The following is a 20,849-nucleotide window of genomic DNA, read 5'->3' on the forward strand; positions in this document are numbered from 1 at the left end:
GAATACACTATAAATATACCAAACAACTACAGGATACAATATGAACATAGTATAACTCACTACATACATGAGTGTACACATTTGCAGCTGTTTTTATTCAAATGAAATCAAATGAAGTAGCGTTGGAGCAGCACGGTGGCTTGGGGTTAGTCAGAGGTTTCCTCCAGTCCAAAGATGGTCAGGTTAATTGATGACTCTAAAGGATGACCCTGCCTTCACCCAAAGATCAGCTCCTGCCCCCCACCCTTAACTAGATAAGCAGTTGCAGATAATGGATGGATGCAGATAGTGTGATAATATAACAAGTGCAAAGTCGCTCCGCTGTCTGTTCAGTGGGAGGTGGAGAGGATGCTCAGGATCATCCAGAACGAATAACAGCTTGTTCAGTGTCCTCCTCTCCACCACAACTTCAATGGTGTCTGGTTTGCACGCAATTACTGCCTTCTTAATCACTTTATCTAGTCTGTTGTCTACAGCGAAGTACAGAACACTGGACACAACAGACTGATAGACGACATCTCCCGCTGCTGAGCCACTCGTAGACGGCGAATGAATTAATCTGGTGAAAAGATAGGCCGTGAAGTATCCATCAGCTGGATCCTCTGAATCCGGGAAACAAGGAGTCTTCGAAATGGGACAGCCTTATCACCGCCGATGTGACGCATTCGGTCTTCGAATGCAGCCTCTGAAGGACGCAGCTGCTGACTGACTGAAAAGGGTTTTTGTTATTTTGTATTTAAATGCAGCTGCGTCAGAATGCCCAATGAAAACCTCTGCAAAGAAACAACAGGTATCTTACAGTTAGTATAATCGATTACTGCTCCATGTAGGCTAGCTAACTACCTGGAATTACCAACAGCGGCGGGTGGATCTGATGAACACAAGCGGCAGAGCGGCACCCCGATGCGGATCTGGATCTGGATCCATCTGGATTCTGGTGCGGAGCTGTTAACAAAGTTAGTTTCATTATTAAAGGTGAACTTTACAACTAAGCTAATTGCATTGCTAGCGACGGCAACAAGGTAGCCTCGCCCTTAAGCATCCACTGCTTTATTTGACTCTTAATGGACCATCATTTACTAAACAAACATCATGATGGATTGAAGAAGAATTGAAACTAGAGAAAATCATGTTTATAATGTTTACTGAGATAATAAATCAAGTGGGAAGTAGGGTAATTTTCACTTTGACGTCCATGCAAACGGACTTCTTTTTGCAACCAGAGGAGTCGCCCCCTGATGGCCAGTAGAGAGAATGCAAGTTTAGGGCACTTCAGGATTGGCTTCACTTTTTAAGTTCGTCTGCTTGATGATATGTGAAGTGTAAGTTAAGAAGTTTGTTATAATATTGAATTCCTCTACTTAACTCATGTCACTCGGTAAAAAAAAAGAGAAATGTCAGAGACACCTTGTGTGGGGGAAGGGTGGCAGAGCGAGAAGGAGACCGTCTCGCTCCCTCCCTCCCTCCCTCCATGCACACACACACACACACACACACACACACACACACACACACACACACACACACACTCACACACACACACGCTCCCTACCTCACACCATCACTAGCCAGCAGCAGCGTCTGACGGCGGCATCCTTCGCGGCTCCATCCCTCTGCGTCGTCTGCGTCGACTGCGTCTGACATCCCGACCGCAGGACTCCGCTGCGTCTCCACGGGCGACCGTCGTTGGGTGTTTTATTTTTGGGGGGGGGGCAGGAAAAAAACACCGTGGACATGATGGGTAACAAAGAGCGACGAGGCGTGAATTTGAAAGGTTTGCTGAAGAGGAACTGGCTCCTGATCGCCACGGTTATATCGGTGCTGCTCGGTACGTGGACGCCTCTTAATTGTCTCCTTCATGCTGAGAGAATGACACATCCTCACCGCTGTCCATCCCTCCATCCCTCCACCCGCCTTTTAGCCGCTGTCACTGCTGAAATGAACCTCTGTTGCGCCAGCCGGCCGGACTGAGCAGCAACAGTCAGCGTGTGTTCAGGTGTACGTGTGTTATGTGAAGGTGGTCGTCGTCTCCCATAGCGGGACCGAGGAGGGGTTACAGCCTCCTGTCCTCCGGAGAGCACAGAGCAGTAGCCTGTCTGGACGTGTCCCAGTCAAAACGTGACCAGACTGAAGTGACAGCTGATGCTGGAGTCCCATCACTGGGAGCCACAAGCTGCATGCAGTACATCCATCCACACACAGTTATTTGCATCGTCAACACATGTATGGCATGGGGTCAAGAATGATGTGCTTTCTTCCTGAGCTGAGAAGTCGATATGTGTGTTAGAGCCGGAGCCTTGGAAAAAAAGACTGGGAGCAGAGGAGATGACCCGCCTGGCAACAACACACTTTTCATGCTCACAAGTTCATGATGATTGCTCATCCCTCATCATACCACCATGCCAGATTCCCTGATCGAATGCTTGATTTCTTCACATTTAAAGCTGGTTCATATGATTCTCCCATCAATTACTCCCAAAATAGTGGTGAAGAACACCAGGACAAGGCGCCAAATAGTGCCAAATTACCCAGAGCGCACAAGGCTGAGGTGCCTCCTAAGTTATCACATGTCTGGTCGCTTACAAATGATGTTGCATTTAAAAGGCTATTTTCTAAATGGGGTCTGGTGCAGGGGTGAAAAACACACCAGCTAACTTCACAGGGGGACCACCAAGCTAGCCGTTTACCCCGCTTCTTTATGCTAAGCTACGCTAACCAGGCTCCAACTCTGGACCCAGACATGTAATTGATGGATCTTCTCACAGAAAACCCAAAGGTTTCCAACAGTTCTAGTTTCATGTGCTTTTATCTCCTTCTGCATATCGATGTGTCCGCCCTCTTTCTGATATTTACCAAAAGACTTTTAGAAATAGATATTTTTGAAATCATTCCACCCCAGATGACAATAATGCTTTCCGGTGGACTTTAAACCTGGAAACCTGCATTTGGATTGCGTGCCTTGATTCAACTTGGATGGTGGCAAAGAGGATTAAACATTGACGGCCTTGTGTTTTGAAGCACCGCTAATAATTACCAGGCGCACGTAACTTGCACTTTTTTTATGGTTTAAATGCAAATCTTGAAGTTTGGCTTTTTTTTTTAGCTCGACTTTAATCATTGGTTGAGTATAAATACCTGGAGAAGTTTATGTCCCATGTTCAGTATGTCAATATTGCAGGTTTTGGTCATTTGATCAATTGCAATTTGCACCTGACGTGTAATAATATATTGTGGCCAAACACCATGTTCATTACAATGATAGTAGCAGCATTAAGTTGTTGTGGGTCAGAGGATAAATTAAACCTAAAGTTTTTAGATACAAAAGTGTTACAATCTTCGGCTGCAGGAACATTTTAAATATGCCCTTTTGTATTTTTGAAAAAATCCTGGTTCGATTTTGGCAAAAGATTCTGGAGAATATCAGGTGTTTCTTAATGGGTGAGGTTTACAGTCAGTGGCTTTTTTATAGATGTTTTCATGTTCTAGTGTAGGGCAGAAGTTATATTACCACAATAAAGTCTGTTGGGTTTGTTTTTTTTACCTTGATGAGCTCAATTTCCAACAAGCATTCTTATTGACTGAAAAGCCTGTTATAGTACTAAAAAGATCATATTTGACCTTATTGGAGGCTTTTAACCTATTTTCTGGGAAATTATACACATTTTACACCCATGGATCCATTTCTGTCATGTGGGTGATGACATTTTGCAGAAAGCTCGGTGTAGTCGTGGCAACCAGTGTTTTACTAGCATCTTTAACAGTGGTCTGCTATGTGTGATAACACAGATGGGGGTTTGGAGGGACTAAAATCACCGAGCGGGACACACGTGGAGTTTACAGCCGGAAAATATGATGCGTGTTGCGCCTCATGAATTCCGTCGCCGTGAAACCTTAATGATGCAATAATGTGACCATTGCTGATGGAGAGAATTATTAAAGGCCCATGTACATAATAGCAAAATGACTTGTTCTCTTTCTCCAGCCGAGACCAAGACTTCTTCATGATGTGATTGTTTCTTTCCCCCTGATCAGGGATCAGCTTGGGCTTCGTGGTCAGAGAGTATGCGTCTCTCTCCCACCTCCACAAGCAGTATTTCGGCTTCCCGGGAGAGATCCTCATGCGAATGCTGAAGCTTGTCATCCTCCCGCTCATCATTTCAAGCATGATAACAGGTAAGTGGAACCAGATCATTTCTGGTTGAACTCTCGGTCGTAGTGATGCGCTGCAATGGCAGATACAGAAGTGCATAAATAATAAAACCATGACGCAGACGCCCACGTTCACTCCCTAATAGGGTCCTATCAGTCATGACGAGCCCTTCCTGGATCTCTCAAGACCCTGCCACGGGAACCTTTTCTATAAGAAAGCAGACAAGGATCAGCCTTGACTACAAGCGGTTAATTCAACATGAATAACGACTTGGGGGCTGTCTGAACATGCAGCTCCTGGTCCATTCTTCTTATTCTGTTTGTCTCCCTCTTGTCAACAGTTGTGATATTGATGATGTCTCAGGACTCATTGTTCATGATGGTGTACATAGAGTTCCATGCACAATGCCCTGCAGAGGAGTGTAAATACACATTTAAATCAGTATTAGTAGTTGTAAAAGTACACACAATGATTGAGAGAAGATGGGAACTGTGTGATGCTTCAGAAACTTGTTTCCATCTCAGTTAGTGCTCCATCTGAAATAGTAATGGAGCATCAACGGCGAAGCAGTGTGACAAAGTTAGGCTTGACACTATGACACAAATGTTTTGCTTGAAAAATGTGCATAATTGACATCATTCCAGCCACTCTGCCAAAAATGGCATTGGTAAGGCCGAAGTGAGTGACAAGGTCAATTGTTGAATTGAAAACTTTTTAATTGATAAACATCATATGTTTATATGTTAATTACAGTGTATATTTTTTCTAAAACAATGTCCTTCACCAGGTCAGGAGGATTCAAATAATCCTCAAAGTCAATATAACATACACATATAAAATGGAACTTTTGCTTCAGATTTTAATCAATTATTATGCTTTTTGTCCACAGGGGTTGCAGCCCTGGACTCTGAGGTATCAGGAAAGATAGGTCTGCGCGCCGTTATTTATTACTTCTCAACAACCATCATTGCAGTAATTCTTGGTGAGTCGATTATTTTCTTCAATTCTCTAATTCTCAATAGCACTGCAGTGTTTAAATTCTCCTGTTTTTTCAAGTTGCTCTACTTAGTCACACAAACTGGCTGTGTCAAAGTGGTGGTTGATGTGAAACCTGAATGAGTCACGTTGTCGTGACTGCGTACTGAGCGGTGTCATCCTTTACAGGGATCGTTCTGGTGATGACTATCAAACCGGGAGTCTCTCAGACAGCTGATCACATTGACAGAGCGGGGACCACACCCAACGTAACCACAGTTGACACACTGTTGGACCTCGTCAGGTGACCTCCCACTCATGTTATCCACATTTCTCATAACCATGAAGCCCTGATCACATTGAAGACTTGAGGTGATCAGTCAGTCATCATCTATCACCTCAGTTATTACGTAATGTTCAACCACATCAAAAGCAAAAGTGTTGACACTTGTTCTGAATGTCCGTCTTTATAGCGATCAATTGGAGATTGGAGAAAATGACACAGAATTTCAGTTTGTCCTCAAAAACCTGGTGTTACATTAAGTTATACAAATAAAACCTGACGGATGTTAAATCAACTTAAAAAAGTGACACTGACTCAGAAAGTTACATCAACTTACAAAATGATGTCAACCGAAAGTTATGTCAACTCAAAATGTGACATCAACTCAAGAAGTGATGTCAACTCAGAAAGTTATGTGAAATAGAAAAGTTCAGCCAACTTGAAAAGTTACATTGACTACATTGAGAGTTATGTCAATGTGAAAAGTTAAGTCAACTTGAAAAGTTAAGGCAATTTGAAAAGTTTTTTCAACTTGAAAAGTTAAGTCAACTCAGAACGTGACCTCAAAGTTGATTCGACAGTCAGAAGGGGTTTTGAGGTGTCATGAGTACTTTAACCTGGCTTTTAATTCCAGAGCTCTGAGGTTCACATATCCAAACCTTCTGTTTCTTGAATTTATTCCAATTGTTTTTTTCGACAACGATATACAACATGATCCGAAAATTCAATTCAGGATTGACAAAATCCTGCATCTCTGGGGAAGGCATCTGCAGATTTGAGTGTTTTGGCTTCTTTAGCGTCCTCTTTATGGACATGGAGGATTTCACTCACATAAAGAGTCGCTGCAATGACCCATCTGTCAGGGATGCGTTGTACATCATTACTCTGTGTCTTCCATTCACCCCCAATCTTGTTTTTGCCATCAACAGAAACATGTTCCCCGAAAATCTGGTGCAGGCTTGTTTTCAGCAGGTAAGAGGATCACTCATCCGTCATTTACATCTACATCGACCTGGTGAGCATACAGTATGTTGCCCGTGATCTTAACTCTGATGTTGTGAAATGTGCCTGATCGCACTCTAGTACAAGACCAAACGCAAAGAGCTGGAGCCTCCGAAAGTTTCAGTCAACGCCACCACGATTCCACCTCTCACAACTACTGTCATGGCGGTGGTAGAGGTAGGTGTTACTGTTCATCTCGTCCATTAACATGACTGTTGGGGGGTTTGGGTCTTGACGTGACAACAGTGCGTCCTTGTTGATCCATCTGCTGCACTTTACGTTTCATGTTTCTGCACCTGGCAACCGGCGTCTGATCTGAATGCATCAGAAGTAAAGTAATGAGTCCTGAGTAGCCATGGGTCACTGGGCTGTGATCCTGTAAAAAAAAAAAACATTTGCACGGCTCATCAATGGCTCTTTAGAGGGAGCTAATGTGGTTGTGAAAGCAGCTTCCTGACCTGCTCTCGGTGGGCTGAATGAATCGCCTCCTTGTTTCCTCTCTCGGCAGAACATAACCAAGGACTATAAAATCATCGGGACGTATTCGGATGGAATCAACGTATTGGGGCTCATCGTGTTCTGTGTTGCCTTTGGCCTTGTAATTGGGAAAATGGGCGAAAAGGGCCGTATCCTGCTGGAGTTCTTTGATGCGCTTAATGAAGCAACCATGAAACTGGTCCAGATCATTATGTGGTATGTATAAAAAGGCTGATGTACGATGGGCCAACATTTAAAAGCTGAAATCATGATGTTCGTTTTTGGGGGGTTTTTTCAGCTACATGCCGGTAGGGATCCTGTTCCTAATTGCTGCTAAGATTATCGAGGTGGAAGACTGGGAGATCTTCCGGAAGATGGGTCTTTATATGGTGACGGTGCTGAGTGGGTAAGCTGTCCCATTACTCTGTATCCGCCTGTACCAGACACTGGGATTTATGGTTGACATTTTGGCCGATTCTCCCTCCAGTGATACAGTAAAAGCTGAGCTCTGTGTGGGCACTGATAAGGGCCAAGGACATTTAAAACTGCTCAACCTGCAGATGCAGTAATGAAAACTTCGTCCGTGCCACTAAATCTAAGTGGCACCATTAAAAGACTGTACAGTAAATCCCATCCAGTTAGGTCACAGGCTTGGTCTAAGGTTTCAGGTGCACCTGTGACAACAACAGGGTGCAACACTTTGTTGTAATGTTCTAAAAGCACTTTTCAAAGCCTGTTAAAGAACTTTTTAATGCATTATTGCTTTATGACAGAAACAAGTCTCTTTAATTTCAAAGTCCAATCTCTCCAAATGCATTTTTATAAGGACAGAAATATGTTTAAATGTCGGTTCAGTTAACTGATATTTGAGCTGGTACTCCTTGAATTATCATTCTGGAAGAGAAGAGTGCATCATAGTCATTTCAAATCTAGAGGAATCATCCAAAATGTCACTGATATGCACTATTTACATGTGAAGTTGGAATTTTCACATGTAGTAAAAAAAAACCCCCACTATAATACAATGTTATGATGTAATCACATTTCTAAATTTCACTAAATCTCACTTAATTTGGTGTTTTGTCATGTGAAAAATCCTCATTATTATATGGTTGTTTCCCAATAACTACTATAATGGTGCGTTGTACAACTTGACAGCTTTAATTCTGAGAAACATGATTCCCAAAATATTCCCAACCCAACTATTTCTTTGACAGTTGCCCCATGGGACTTTTTAAGACTGGTCTGCAGTAGTCTGTCTGTAAACAAGTACAAACACAAAACCTTGTCCTTACATTTGTATAAAAAATGACAAGTAACATTGTAAGACCCAAAATGCATATGAAAGTGCTTGTGCTACAGAATACTGTTTTATGATTGTGTCTGTTTTGTCCCTCAGTCTAGCCATTCATTCCCTGATCTGTCTGCCACTGATCTTCTTTGTCATTGTGAGGAAGAACCCGTATACCTTCTCATTGGGAATGGCTCAGGCCCTGGTGACGGCACTCATGATATCCTCCAGGTCAGAATAAAAAATCGTATTCATTCTATCTAAACACTAAGGCTTTACATTGTTTTAAAAGTTACATATAAAAGTTGTATATTAAATGTAGGGAAGGCAGGTATATTGGCCATCTGTCTTGTCTTGCAGCTCCGCCACTCTGCCCGTAACCTTCCGATGCGCCGAGGAGAACAATCGCATCGACAAACGCATCACCCGTTTCGTCCTCCCAGTTGGTGCAACCATTAACATGGATGGGACGGCGCTGTACGAGGCGGTGGCCGCCATCTTCATCGCCCAGCTCAATGATTTCAATCTGGATGCGGGCCAGATTGTTACTATCAGGTACATCCGTTAGTAAAGGCACTTCTAACTGCAGGCTATAAAAGACTATACAAATAAAACTTGTCATACTATAAAATGCAAGTATTGTTGACCAAGGTGACTCTAATCAAACCGTCTCCGGAAAACATAAAAACATAAATGATTTCATCAAGACGTAGAGCTTGCCAACCTGTTATTGTGCGTTTGTCCAAAATCATCTCAAAATCCAATTTATAGGACAGGAAACTAAAAGAATTACAAACAGAGTTAATAATCATGAAGTTAATCATATTCTAGTTATGAACTCACAGTTTTGGTAATTTATAAAGGCACACTATATTTAGCGAGTCAATAAACCAGGATGAATTTTGTATGATTACAAAACAAAGATTTGTGATTGGGTTACAAAGAAAGTGAAAAACACAGGAAGATTATAAATATATATCCAAAATAGGAGGATTGACTAAACATTGCATTATTGTGCCTGAGACTTCTGTCTAATATCTCTGGGGCCATATAATATGTGTATATACAAATACCAATGAGGCAGGGTCTTACCAAATGATTAATATAAAAGGACAGGCCTGCTTAAGATCTCCATCTTATTTAATATTTTATTTTTTTTGTTGAAACATCAGTCTCTTTTAGACTTTTTTCACAATTGGATGGGTCTCATATCTTATCTTCTCCTCAGGAATGTAGGTGGTCATTAAAGGAGACAGACAGGGTCATAAACACAGCGTCTGAGCTTCATAAATCAGTCTCAGTGTCGAGATTGACCCTCATTTGTGGTGTGATGATCCTTATCGAGAGAGTACTTCACTCGATATTGTGTGAACGTGCGAGTGTCCCACAGCACGGCACTCATACAGCAGCTACAACTGAGAACGTCGCCCTACAGTGGGCGGGACCGATTGTCTTGTAACACCCACCCTCCAGTCCCCTGTCAGCCCAAGTCCTTAAGGTTAGGGTTAGGAAACATCAAGAATCAGGAAATCCAAGTTGACTCCGCCTCCTCCTAGTTTTTAGGCTCTATTACACACTAGTCTCTCCACTTCCATTACTAAGCATATTTGTGTGGAAATTACCTCTGTAAATGTAAAAGTATAGCTTAATTTGATATACTGTGTTTATTTATTGTTCCCAAAATTTTAACTCAATTTCGCATGTTACTGTGAGGAATATTTACAAAATTGTGTCTCTGTGTTGCAGCATAACAGCAACCGTTGCCAGTATTGGTGCAGCAGGAGTCCCTAACGCTGGCCTTGTCACCATGGTGATAGTCTTAACAGCTGTTGGATTACCTGCGAATGATGTCACTCTGATAGTCGCTGTGGATTGGCTGCTGTAAGTTTATTTGTCGACTGATTTGACTACCTTTCCTACTAAAAAGTTGAAATTGTTAGCCAAGAGCAATGCTGCAGATTGACGTTGAGCGTGTGTTTCAGGGACCGGTTCCGTACTATGATCAACGTTCTCGGCGACGCTTACGGAGCTTGCATCGTCCAGAAACTATCCAGGAGGGAGCTGGAGAGGATGGATCTGACATCGGACGTGGACGTCGCCAACCCCTTCGCGCTGGAAGCTGCGATGGATGACGAAGAGTGCGAGAAGAAGTCTTACGTCAACGGAGGCTTCACCGTCGACAAGACAGATGCCATCTCCTTTACCGAAACCTCTCAGTTTTAGCCCGAGGCCGGCTCGGGGGGGAGCAGAGAAAGTGCCATGCTGCTATGGATGTGAAACGGAAAACCTTCCATCATGTATCAGCATCATGACGAGAGAGGAAAACTATCCAACCAGACCCATCCAAGCTCAGACATCAGCAATAGCAGCCTCATCCAAGATGATCACCCTTCATGTCGGACATTTACAACCACGACTAGATTAAAGTGCTTCCTTCTTACACTCAAATTGTGCCAAGATTTAAAAAAGAAAAAGGAAAAAAAAAAAATCAGTTTTCTTTTGAGTAAAAGTGTGTTCCTTCTTGCAAAGATACACCCAGAAGAGCTGTTTGTATGAGTGTGCACGAGGATATTATTTTGGGATGAATTGTGTGTATTTTGCCCCAAAAAAAGAAGAATATTAATTTAACACAAGTATAAACAAAAAGATTATCTGAAATCCTACTTCATTTGCTCCTCGATTAGACAATAATTCTCTAACACGTCTGAATGACCTTTTTTTTGCGTGGCTGTTGTTGAACCTCTATGCCCCATAATGCACTGCTTGTATATCTATCTGTCTATTTAAACTGTGCCAAACATATAAAGAGGTTTTTCACCAAGTTGCATGAAGCAATATGTTAAAGAAATACTAATCGCCAGCTGCAGACTCGTTTCTTTTTATGGAGGGGCTTCACAGAGACTGGAGATGATTAGCAAAGGCTCATGAAGTCATTGAACACTGTGAAATTTGAGTACATTTTTTTCCAGAACCAAAACCACTAACATTCATTGATTTATTGCATTGTATAATAATTATGAATAGTGTCTGTGTTTAGGCAGTGTGGGGAGATATAACAGTACATTAGATACCCCAAAGTGTTCCTTCTCAAACACCATTATTTTAAATGTCACTTAATGGATTTATGTGTCAATAATCAGATAATCATCGTCTTTTTCACACAAATTTGCATATATTTCACATCATTTTATTTCCCAAAGGCAACATCTGCATTCAAAATCTAATTTGGACCAGGATTGGTAAATCCAGAGCAGTATATGTAGCTATATTTGTGTTACTTTTGCAGCTCGCTCATTAGCATGAGCCAGAAGGGAAAAGGTTGAGGGTTCGAGCTTGAGCTGAAAATTAGTTTGTTTAAAGCAGATATTTAGGCTGAGGTCGGTGCAGTAAAATGGGAGCACAACTAGCCAGGTTTCCATTCAAATGTATTGCAATTTTTCACACAATTTCCATACGTGTTTCCATCCACAACCATTATGTTATGTTGGTTCATCGAAATAAACAGTTTGTGACACCTACTCTCAGTTGGGAAACCATTATATAATTGCAGAAGAAGAGAGCGCCAGTTGAACAAAACAATGTAAAAAAAACATTACATCAGATCTGTTCAAAATGACGAAGTTTTAATCTGCCGCTATTTTTTGTCTTTTAAGCGGGGCAGAAGTTTCACTGGATATTGAAGTCACATGCTTTTTGTGCGTCATCATTTATTCGCTGAATCTGTTTCCATTACACTTTGTTGAAGTTTGCTTTTATCAATACATCGATTTTTTCACCTCAGCCGAGCGTAAAAACTTTTTTTCCAGTATTTCAAAACAATTTTATACATTTTTTAGGCATTTCTGCTGAGGTTTTCTTATGAAGATTAATATGTGCATAAAGTCAGGCATATGGAAACTCACCTACTTTCTAGTGATTACATTTTGATCGTTTCTGTGGACAGATGGAAGTGATGGCAACGATGCAATTATCTGACCGGTTTTTGGAGACAGACCAACTGCTCCCGGCTGCACTGTTATTTATCACGCTGCTTATGGTCTAACGCCTTTTTTTATAAAATGTTTACCCACGTCTGTAAGCGAGAGCTGTGTAATCGACTCCATGCAGTGGCTGTATACTTTGATACTTCACTGAGAATCTCCGTGTTGCTTTTTATGCTAATATCACTAGTGCTAGTCCCATAATCAATGTTTCCACCATGATATTCAATCATTATCAGCTTGAAGTTTTTTTTCTTGGTTTACTTGTCACCATGTAAGGGTCTGAGCCAAATACCTTCACATCTCCTGGCAGGAAACAAAACTTAACTGTGCTATCATTTGCATGCTAACGGAGGTATTTTCTAGAACAGATTCGGCAGATCTACATTCCATACAAAACAACTAAGCTTCTTAGTAGTTTATTGCTCAGACTGTGAAAGAAATTAAATTATCAGAGTAGTTTACAGCACAATATTATTCTGTACAATGTTCCATTGGAAGTTGGATTCGCCGCTTGATATACATGCAAATTTTAGTGGCCTAGCTTGGGGGGAAAAGACACGTAAGAAACACCTTAGTAGCTAGGTCATCCTAAATATGTAGCTGCTGTTGAAAAGTCGGAGCTAGCTTGACATGCTAATGTCAGTGATCCAGGAAAAATCACAGAACAGTTTCCCTGCTTGGTATAAAATACTATTCCCAAAGCAAAAACAAATGTGTCATACGTTGCAATCTCAGCAGCTACCTAGCTTGGGAAAAATAAACAAATGCTAATCTTTTAGCTTTGTCCTTAACAAGTGTCACACAGATGCTTTGGTAGAGGTCATGGAGGATTGAAAAAATTAAACCGTTTTTCAGAATAATCAAACATTTCAATGAAGTAGCCTAATGTTTACGTAGTGCTGTCAGGACATGCCTTGCTTTTTGGTTTTATGGGCTTCATGCCAAAAGGTCGTTCTTTACTTTTTCCCCAGGAGGTTGATATGTTCAAATCCATTGTGTCTGTAATAAAGTCAAAGTCTCAGTTTCTATGTTTTAGTCGTCCATTCACTGCCAAAAAGGCCATATTTGAAATAAAGTATGGGTGATTGAAGGCGCTTGTTTGAAATTCTGTACCGATCAGAGATGATAAGCCCTTGCAAATCAGGTTGTATTCTACATTTCAAAAGCACACTGGCATCAACCATTCCCTTCTCTGTGTACCACTTGAGTACCCGCAGTATGTGAATCAACATAAACTACGTCATGTGTAACTGCAAGCAAATAAAAGAAAGTTGCTCATTTCTTTTGTCTGATTTTGTTGTTTTTATTGTTGGTAGCTTAGCTGGAGACCATCACCAAGGATAATGGGATTGTTTATGACTATTTAACGCACATTTTCTGTTAATGAATACACACTGCACACGTTTAGGTCAACTTTGAGTTGTTCAGGTGGACGAAACGAGGAATAGTAGGAACATAATTCACAGTGCAGTTTTATTCTGTTACAGGAATTTACCAGAAATGAAGGTCAGTGCCTTGAATAATCTTTGAAAAGTGCAGAAATAGCTACACTAGGTTGGAGAATTTGACTTCTGATATGGATCGGTTGGTGGGTTCCAGCTCTTTAGTCGTTCTAAATTCATTCTTATAACTTCTTCCAAGTATATTAGCATGAAAGATTATTCTTGACCTTAAAAAACGTTTTTGGGAAAAGAATCTTATAGCCTATAAATCGGGCTATGAATGATACATGAACCACCCCTCTTTAAAAACCTTAACCCCATGAGAAAACCCTATAAGCTGCAGTCTCCTTTTGTTTGCTGGACTACTTTTGTTAAACCTGCACTGCCACTGAGGACTACAGTTTGTCCATTGCACCAAAATATATTTCTGTTTCAGCAGCCATTCTGCAGTAGATCACAATGTTCCTGATGCCACTGGTTAGTGCCTCACAGTCATGGTGAGCAGCTATTTCTCTGATATACAGCAGTGTTTCACGCAGCTGCACCGCCAAAGACACAGTTTGCTTTTAATGACCTTCTGGGGATTTACCTGAGGACTCGACAACGTAATGCTTGATAGAATAACCGGATACGACTCTTCCTGGCTGTGTTCAAACTGAGATATAAAAATGAGTTTCGATTCTAATAGGTTTAATTTTTTACATAGAGCTCATTAAGACAGTGTGTGTGTTCATTTTACAATCAAAAGTCTCTCTGTACACATACAAACACACCAGGAGAGTCTTGACATCTGAATACTCAATTTACTTCCCTAAAGGAGTGGGAAAAGACAGACATCACACACACAAACACATTAATACAATTGTGGGCTTCTTTTGGAGCGTTGGTGATTCAGAAAGGTGGCTTTGAAGAACAGTGGGCATAAAGAAGGTTTAGGGGGTGATGAACCACTTAACTGTTAACGGCATTTGTTTACAATTAATCATCTTTAGGACCTAATGATTTATTTCTTTGTACTATAATGGTTGCCATTTTTTACTGCGATAAGTTCATTAGATCTGCTGTAAAAAAAATATGAGATTGCTATGAGATTACATGGCATGTATCACATGATGTTACTAGGGGGCAGCATTTTTTTTAAAGTGAAAGTGATGACAGAAAACAGGTCCTCCTCACCTTTCCAGAGTCTGGCCAGGTCATCATGGTGGACCTGGAGAGATGGACCGCCTGGCTAAAACCTCGTCTACCTCGGAGTGCGTGGCACCCTAAAACACAAAAAAAAACATCTCTTAATTTCCTTAATTTGTGATCTTCTTTGCATTCCTATTATTATTTATTATTTAAGTGGCTCACTTCTGTTAAAACTCAGGGGGACACGTTTACCTTTTGCCAAATAGGCAATATCTTATACATTTTCAAATAGAAGCAAGTATTCAAATAATGATAGCCAGCACAAGCTGTAAAGGCCACATCAAATACAGAGAGGGAGGGGTGAAATTACCTGTAATATAATAGTACACATGGTAAATGCCACAGCACAAATTCTACCATACAGCAGAATCATGGAGGGGAGTTTAAAGTTTGCTTTAACATCATGTTTAAACACAAGCAGATCAGAAGAAAGGGACGTTTATTATTGAAACGATATATTTATGAAACAGGGAAATGACACCTGACTGAAACACACACTGATGCTGTGATATCTAATGGTATGTATTACTTACATATGCAAGTCGGCGCACAGCTTTTGGCGTAGTAAGGAGTCCTCGCACGCGCTCTTGGACCTCTTCCCATTCTCTGTGAGAGCTGGACTGAGACCTGAACCCCACAGAAACAGTCAGGGGAATTAAGTTTGAGTGAGTTTTTATTTGTTATCATCACTTGCTTGAATAGTGAACATTCCAGTGTCATCTGCATACACTTGTTTGCAGTTAGATGAGAAGTCCATGTAATCTAATGATGTGTTCAGCCTAGTTTAGCACAAAGATTTTCCAACTTTCCATTAATCCCTAACTACTCACTATAAAGTGCTCTCTGAATGTATAGTCAGAATCATGATATCCTATAGTGGACCCCAGAGTAGTAATTTCATCCTGATTCATCATACAACTGCACAATCTGCCTTGACCCAATCTGCATTGTGACAGTGCAGTTGTTGGGAAAGTGTTAAATGAAAGTCAATAATTAAAATTATTCGAGGAAAGGACCTGCTGTTCCTGGCCTGTTCCCTATAAGACCGCCACAGCCTTGAAGGGTCTGGACCTTGGTGGTAGTCAAGTGGGTTGTGTATTTCTGAAGAGCTGGAGGATGTTCTTCTGTCAGATGGAGAATATCTCACTGAAACAGCAAAGAAAGGGGAAAACAATTTTGAGACAGCCTGTTCCACTCATGTAAACAGAGCAGTATAACTAACACTAAACTTTACAAGCTTTTCTGGTAAGGTGTTTGAGACTATAAACCACGTTTAGTAGCATCAAAGCAGCAGTAAATGAGGATTTCTACCTAGGGATGAAGACCTGGTCAAAGGTGAAGAGGAGTCGGCAAACACAGTGGAGGGGCCGTGCGAGGCAGATGGACTGGCTCCAGGCCACAAAGTCAGCATCTACACAGGAGAATGATGACACAGTGAGCAGGTCAAACTGCTACAGGATGTACACAACCAGGGCTGTAGCTGTCTGCCAAAGAGCTTGGACTATTTCACTGTGATGAGAAAATAGGAGATGAAGCATTTAGTAGTTCTGAAGAGCACATTTCAAATGTTTGCTGTTAGTGACTCGGTGAGATAATAATTAGCAATGGAGAGGAGCAGAAAATGCATTTTCTTTCTATACAAAGTATGGGAATATTATTTTTAACACACACTTTCAGATAAGTAGTGGTATACAATACCGCCAACCAACGCCAAAATGTCCTCTCAGTGGGTTTCAGACCATAGAAATAGAATTAGAGTAGAAACCACATTGAACTGTTTTCATTGGTCATTTTACTCGTACCAAAGAAAATGGTGATTGTTGTTAGTTGTTATGGTGTTAGAGGTAAGAGTGATACAAGTTAAGGAGTACACTAGAAATAACTGCTGTGTGGAGACGTAGCTTACTTAGCTCTTCTCTGCCATCTGGTGGCCAGAAAATATTCAAAACTCTATTGTGAATTTTGGAATGAAGAGTGCCGTTTGTGCTCACAGGCAGGGAGGTGCTGGTTGTGTCCCAGTTGGCTGGGCCGGGATCTGCAGAGTCCCGGCTGAGCCGAGCCAGCCGCTGTGTGTTTGCAGCTCTTAGAGGGGACACGGACCGGGCTCTGGGGACGTATGCCGGGGACCTGGTGCTGCTGAGTCTGTCTCTGTATGCCCTGCCACCCCGTCTCCTTCCAGGTGTTTGAGGTTGTTTCCTCTGAGGAGAGGAGCTCCTGGGTCTGCTGGTGTGTTTACTGATCCTCTTTACCACTGGCCTCTGGAAACAAAAGAGTGTCTCAAAATTATTCTGATCATAACGGCTGAGCTGCCTATCGTATACCTGATAGAACCATAGGTGATATATTTGATTCATATATTCCTTTTGAGTTGCAAGTCAAATTAAATGTCCAATCATTACTTCTGCTGTAAAAATCAACCCCAAAATGAAATCATTCTTTCTTTTCTTTCAAATTTGAGCCTTTGTCTTTTCCTGACTATTACATGATGCAGTTTGATGTATTAAACACCATCTAAATACATTTTTATGCATGTAAATGAAATCCTTACCATGAGTACATTGGGGTAAATGTTGATCTCTGCATCAGCCGCGCACTCAATGATGGTTGTTTTGGTGGAAAACTCCAGCCTTGGAGCGATACCCTGGGGAAATGAGAGGAGAGGTTTGTATCATAATCACATGAGTACAAATAAGAGTAACTTAACCCCAAAGATGGAAATTAAAAACAAATGTATCAACATTTACACTTTAAACATGATCTGAAATGAAACCATTATAAAATCTGGTGAATCAGCGTCATTGACTTGAATTATTTGGTGATAGGAATGTGCTTTCCTACACTGTGACAAGAGTGTGTGAATGAACCATTAAGCTGTTCCATTGCAATAGCCGGGTTTCAACTGGTAGAGGGCAGTCGCTCTGTATATGTCAAAGGGTAGGACGTACTGGAAAGTGAGGCGCTCTGGCCATCAGAACCTCTCGGTCCACTCCAGAGGAGGAGGGAACCAGTTTGGGCTCCGGGAATAAGAAGCGTCGAGCATCTTCTTCAAAGCAGGCCAGAGTGTCCGCCACTGCAAACCAAAACACACTCCTGTTACACTGTAAGTTCAACGAATACTTCCTCCTGCTTGTGTTTGGACAGGCTAGAGGAATACAGCTTAAGTTAAAGTGTCTGCGGTGATACATGTAGGTATAATCTCTATGAGAATCCGTAGGCAACAGGAAATGGTTCTCGTCGTTGTCCGAGTTAGAAGTGAGCAATCGCGTTCGAGCAGACTTTGGTTGAATGCAGGCAAGGCAAGTGATGGGTTCTGAGATTTATATATTTCTAACCAGTGGAGCAAAGAAGTATTAATATGAAAAAAAAACAGCCTCACCTGGAGGAATTAGCTGCACCAGTTCTACTGTAACCGTCTCATCTGAAGAGGAAAGGTATCGAGTTAAGAAAGACCCACAATGTCCTGTATGTGAAGAAGACTGATATTACACTGACATCATATGCTCCTCATGTGAAACTGAGGCTGGCCTCTAAAGACCCAGAGAACATTATGATAGATCGAACACTTTCAATTAAAACTAAGATACATGTGGATGAAGTCATGTGGTAGAAATACAATACAGCATCAGTACAGAATTGATTAAAATCACTTCAATGCATGAATCATTTTTATCCTGAGTGCAAACATGTAATTATCTTTGTCAGCTTTTTGCTTTTTTAAATAATATATAATTACCATTTTATTTTTATGCTCCTTCATGAGACTGAGTATAATTTCTCAATATAACTAACAGGTATAGGAATATGCAAAGACAGTGTATACAACCAAATATTAAGTAGCTTACACTCAAGCATTACAGCAATGTCTCCAGGGTCAACTGCATGCCTGAAAATCTAGACAGAAACAAAATATTCAAGCTTTTTATTTTGTATTTAGCTTTCTTATTTTACAAACAATATTTATGTACTATATATGGGAGTTCAAACAAGATGTATGTGCTATATCTAAGTTCTTATTGGTAACAGGATCTAGCTAATCACACATGTCATTTATTACACTTTTCATTCGGATAATTCCCACCTCATTACATCATGTTTTTCTCCCTCATAGATAAGTCAACACTTGCCTTTTCAAAAGTCATTTTCTCATGAAACAGAAGAGGGAATACGGCCGGGAGACTTTGTGACTGAGAGTACTGGCCCATGAGGCACATGCTGAGGTAGATATCATCCTTGGCTGGCAGATGGACTCCAGGACAAGAAACCTGGGAGCAGCGGAGGAACACAGTAAAAACGATAAGTCCATTCTGATCTGTGGCTGAGCCCGTTTTCACTGGTTCTAGTGGAGGATGATAATAGTCCAATATTACAGAAGGCCACTTCTGATTGAGTAAGACGACTAATTACTTCAGTTCAAACTTTATTAGAAGGCAAGTATGCTGACTCTCTTTATAATGTTACCTTCTGGTTGACGGCTATCAGGGATGCTTTTGGATCATTTTAAGGGTCTCGGGCATGTAATCTCTACCCAACCCACCATTACATTTTACATGTGAATCTAAAATGTGAAGAATGTGAAGTTTGAAAACACATTTTTTAATAATTTAGGGCATTTCTATTGGGGGGACAATTCATGTTTTTCAGAAATTGGGGAGACATGTTTTCAGGTTTAATGAAGGCCATGAACCAGAGCCTACTACTATCAGGTATGTGCCTCCCGCAGCACCAGATTTGATATATTATGTTTTATATTTATTCTTACATCATTATGTCAGAGGCAGTCATTCTGTCTTTTCATAATGAAGGCAACCTGATTTATATGCATGTAATAATACATATAATATATTATTTTTTAGAGTGTACTTAAGAGCCATTTTACACAACAATCCCACAGTCTGTTCAGTCCTGCAGGCACTGATGGAGGAAGTAGATCCTGAACTTGGGTAAAAGCAGCAATTTACTCGACCAATTACTAAACCTACATACCAAAATAAAAGCCCATCAGTGTAAATTCCAAAAATATTTAAAGCAGCATGTACTTAATCAGTAAATGTCTCGCTTAAAATATAAATGTATCACTGATACTTTAACATGTTTACAGCATGGTGAATATTAATGTTGTAGCTAAACCAAGTGAGCTATAAATAGCACAATAGCTTTTGGGGGGGGGACAGTAATTAAGCTAGGCTAGGCTAGCCAGCTAATTGCGTCGAGCCCCTTGATAGAATGAACAGATGAGCCACATGCTAAAGTTGTAATTATGTCTATTAAACGTACAGTATACTTGGTGCATTAACTGACAGCCGAATTGAAACCTTTAACGCTTGCTACGTGATTTTAAAGTCCGGTGCTAACAAACAGATAGGTAATTAATAACGGTAAAATGTTGACTAGTGTTTGAAGCCATCGTTACAACTACACGCAGACAGGTTAACAATGAGTGTAGAGAAGTCTTACCGCTCTGAACTTTAATTCAACCACCACTTTCAGTGCTTTTCGGGTCATTGTACTCTCCTATCAAACGTAATAAAACTAGCTACAACTGTACACAGCTCCGGTTTAGCGTTACCTTCACTTGTTGCCATGGATACGACAGCTTCCGGGTTTAGTTGCTGGAGTAACTGGGGCTCCACCTCCCATTCTGAGTAGTTCATGCATACAAGATAACTTTTGTTGTGATATCTGTCTTATAGTGGCTAGCTAGTTGTCTAGTATGTCTATAATACTGGAATATACGTCCAATGCCACTTAGTTGATGCCTAACTTTAGGGACTTCACTCCGTTTCCATTGTCCAAATTCAATCTGTCATTTTTATGATTTGTTCCACTATTTTAATACTATCTTTTGGTTATACTTTATGTTTTAATATTCAACGATGAACTGATTATCTCCCAATAGCAAAGTAGGAATAATACAGTTGGCATTTTGGGATACATTAACCTGCATTATATTAATATAAAAATATTTGCCAAATTGTATAATTTTCCAACAACTTCTCTATGCAATGTATCAAAATGAATACATTTTTATATTGTGACTATACTCTAAAAAAATAAT

At 40.8% G+C, this 20,849-nt stretch overlaps 2 protein-coding genes across 3 annotated transcripts; one reads left to right on the top strand and one right to left on the bottom strand.

Annotated features, from left to right (window-relative positions):
* Positions 1 to 1,723: 1,723 nt before the first annotated feature.
* slc1a1 (solute carrier family 1 member 1) lies at positions 1,724 to 13,098 on the top strand. Its single transcript, XM_084003529.1, has 12 exons — positions 1,724 to 1,828; positions 4,033 to 4,173; positions 5,040 to 5,132; positions 5,315 to 5,429; positions 6,338 to 6,380; positions 6,492 to 6,587; positions 6,919 to 7,103; positions 7,186 to 7,293; positions 8,287 to 8,409; positions 8,539 to 8,733; positions 9,925 to 10,059; positions 10,161 to 13,098. Exons 1-12 carry the CDS (start codon positions 1,735 to 1,737, stop codon positions 10,399 to 10,401), a joined length of 1,569 nt encoding a protein of 522 aa, XP_083859655.1. The 5' UTR covers positions 1,724 to 1,734; the 3' UTR covers positions 10,402 to 13,098.
* Positions 4,458 to 20,739, bottom strand: spata6l (spermatogenesis associated 6-like). 2 transcript variants are annotated; one of them, XM_084003530.1, is made up of 12 exons: positions 20,249 to 20,739; positions 18,919 to 19,056; positions 18,637 to 18,685; positions 18,171 to 18,212; positions 17,740 to 17,864; positions 17,343 to 17,435; positions 16,786 to 17,052; positions 16,106 to 16,205; positions 15,811 to 15,940; positions 15,328 to 15,421; positions 14,780 to 14,868; positions 4,458 to 4,559 (listed from the first exon to the last, which is right to left on the bottom strand). In XM_084003530.1, the coding sequence occupies exons 1-11, from the start codon at positions 20,294 to 20,296 to the stop codon at positions 14,803 to 14,805; spliced, it is 1,152 nt and encodes a 383-aa protein (XP_083859656.1). In that variant the 5' UTR covers positions 20,297 to 20,739; the 3' UTR covers positions 4,458 to 4,559; positions 14,780 to 14,802. The 2 variants fall into 2 exon arrangements, with proteins under 2 accessions (XP_083859656.1, XP_083859657.1); XM_084003531.1 differs by lacking the exon at positions 4,458 to 4,559 and adding an exon at positions 14,312 to 14,414.
* Positions 20,740 to 20,849: the final 110 nt, after the last annotated feature.

The sequence above is a fragment of the Eutrigla gurnardus genome (assembly GCF_963514095.1).
Source record: "Eutrigla gurnardus genome assembly, chromosome: 23".
NCBI classification, from domain to species: Eukaryota; Metazoa; Chordata; class Actinopteri; order Perciformes; family Triglidae; genus Eutrigla; species Eutrigla gurnardus.

Bases quoted from the DNA above. Each gene is read 5' to 3' on its own strand.
- slc1a1 (XM_084003529.1), top strand. From the start codon at position 1,735: ATGATGGGTAACAAAGAGCGACGAGGCGTGAATTTGAAAGGTTTGCTG. The intron at 7,294-8,286 runs GTAAGCTGTCCC...TTTGTCCCTCAG, and splicing joins ATGGTGACGGTGCTGAGTGG to TCTAGCCATTCATTCCCTGA. The intron at 10,060-10,160 runs GTAAGTTTATTT...CGTGTGTTTCAG, and splicing joins GTCGCTGTGGATTGGCTGCT to GGACCGGTTCCGTACTATGA.
- spata6l (XM_084003530.1), bottom strand. From the start codon at position 20,296: ATGACCCGAAAAGCACTGAAAGTGGTGGTTGAATTAAAGTTCAGAGCG. The intron at 17,436-17,739 runs GTACGTCCTACC...TCATTTCCCCAG, and splicing joins CCAGAGCGCCTCACTTTCCA to GGTATCGCTCCAAGGCTGGA. The intron at 17,053-17,342 runs GTAAGGATTTCA...TTTTGTTTCCAG, and splicing joins TTTACCCCAATGTACTCATG to AGGCCAGTGGTAAAGAGGAT.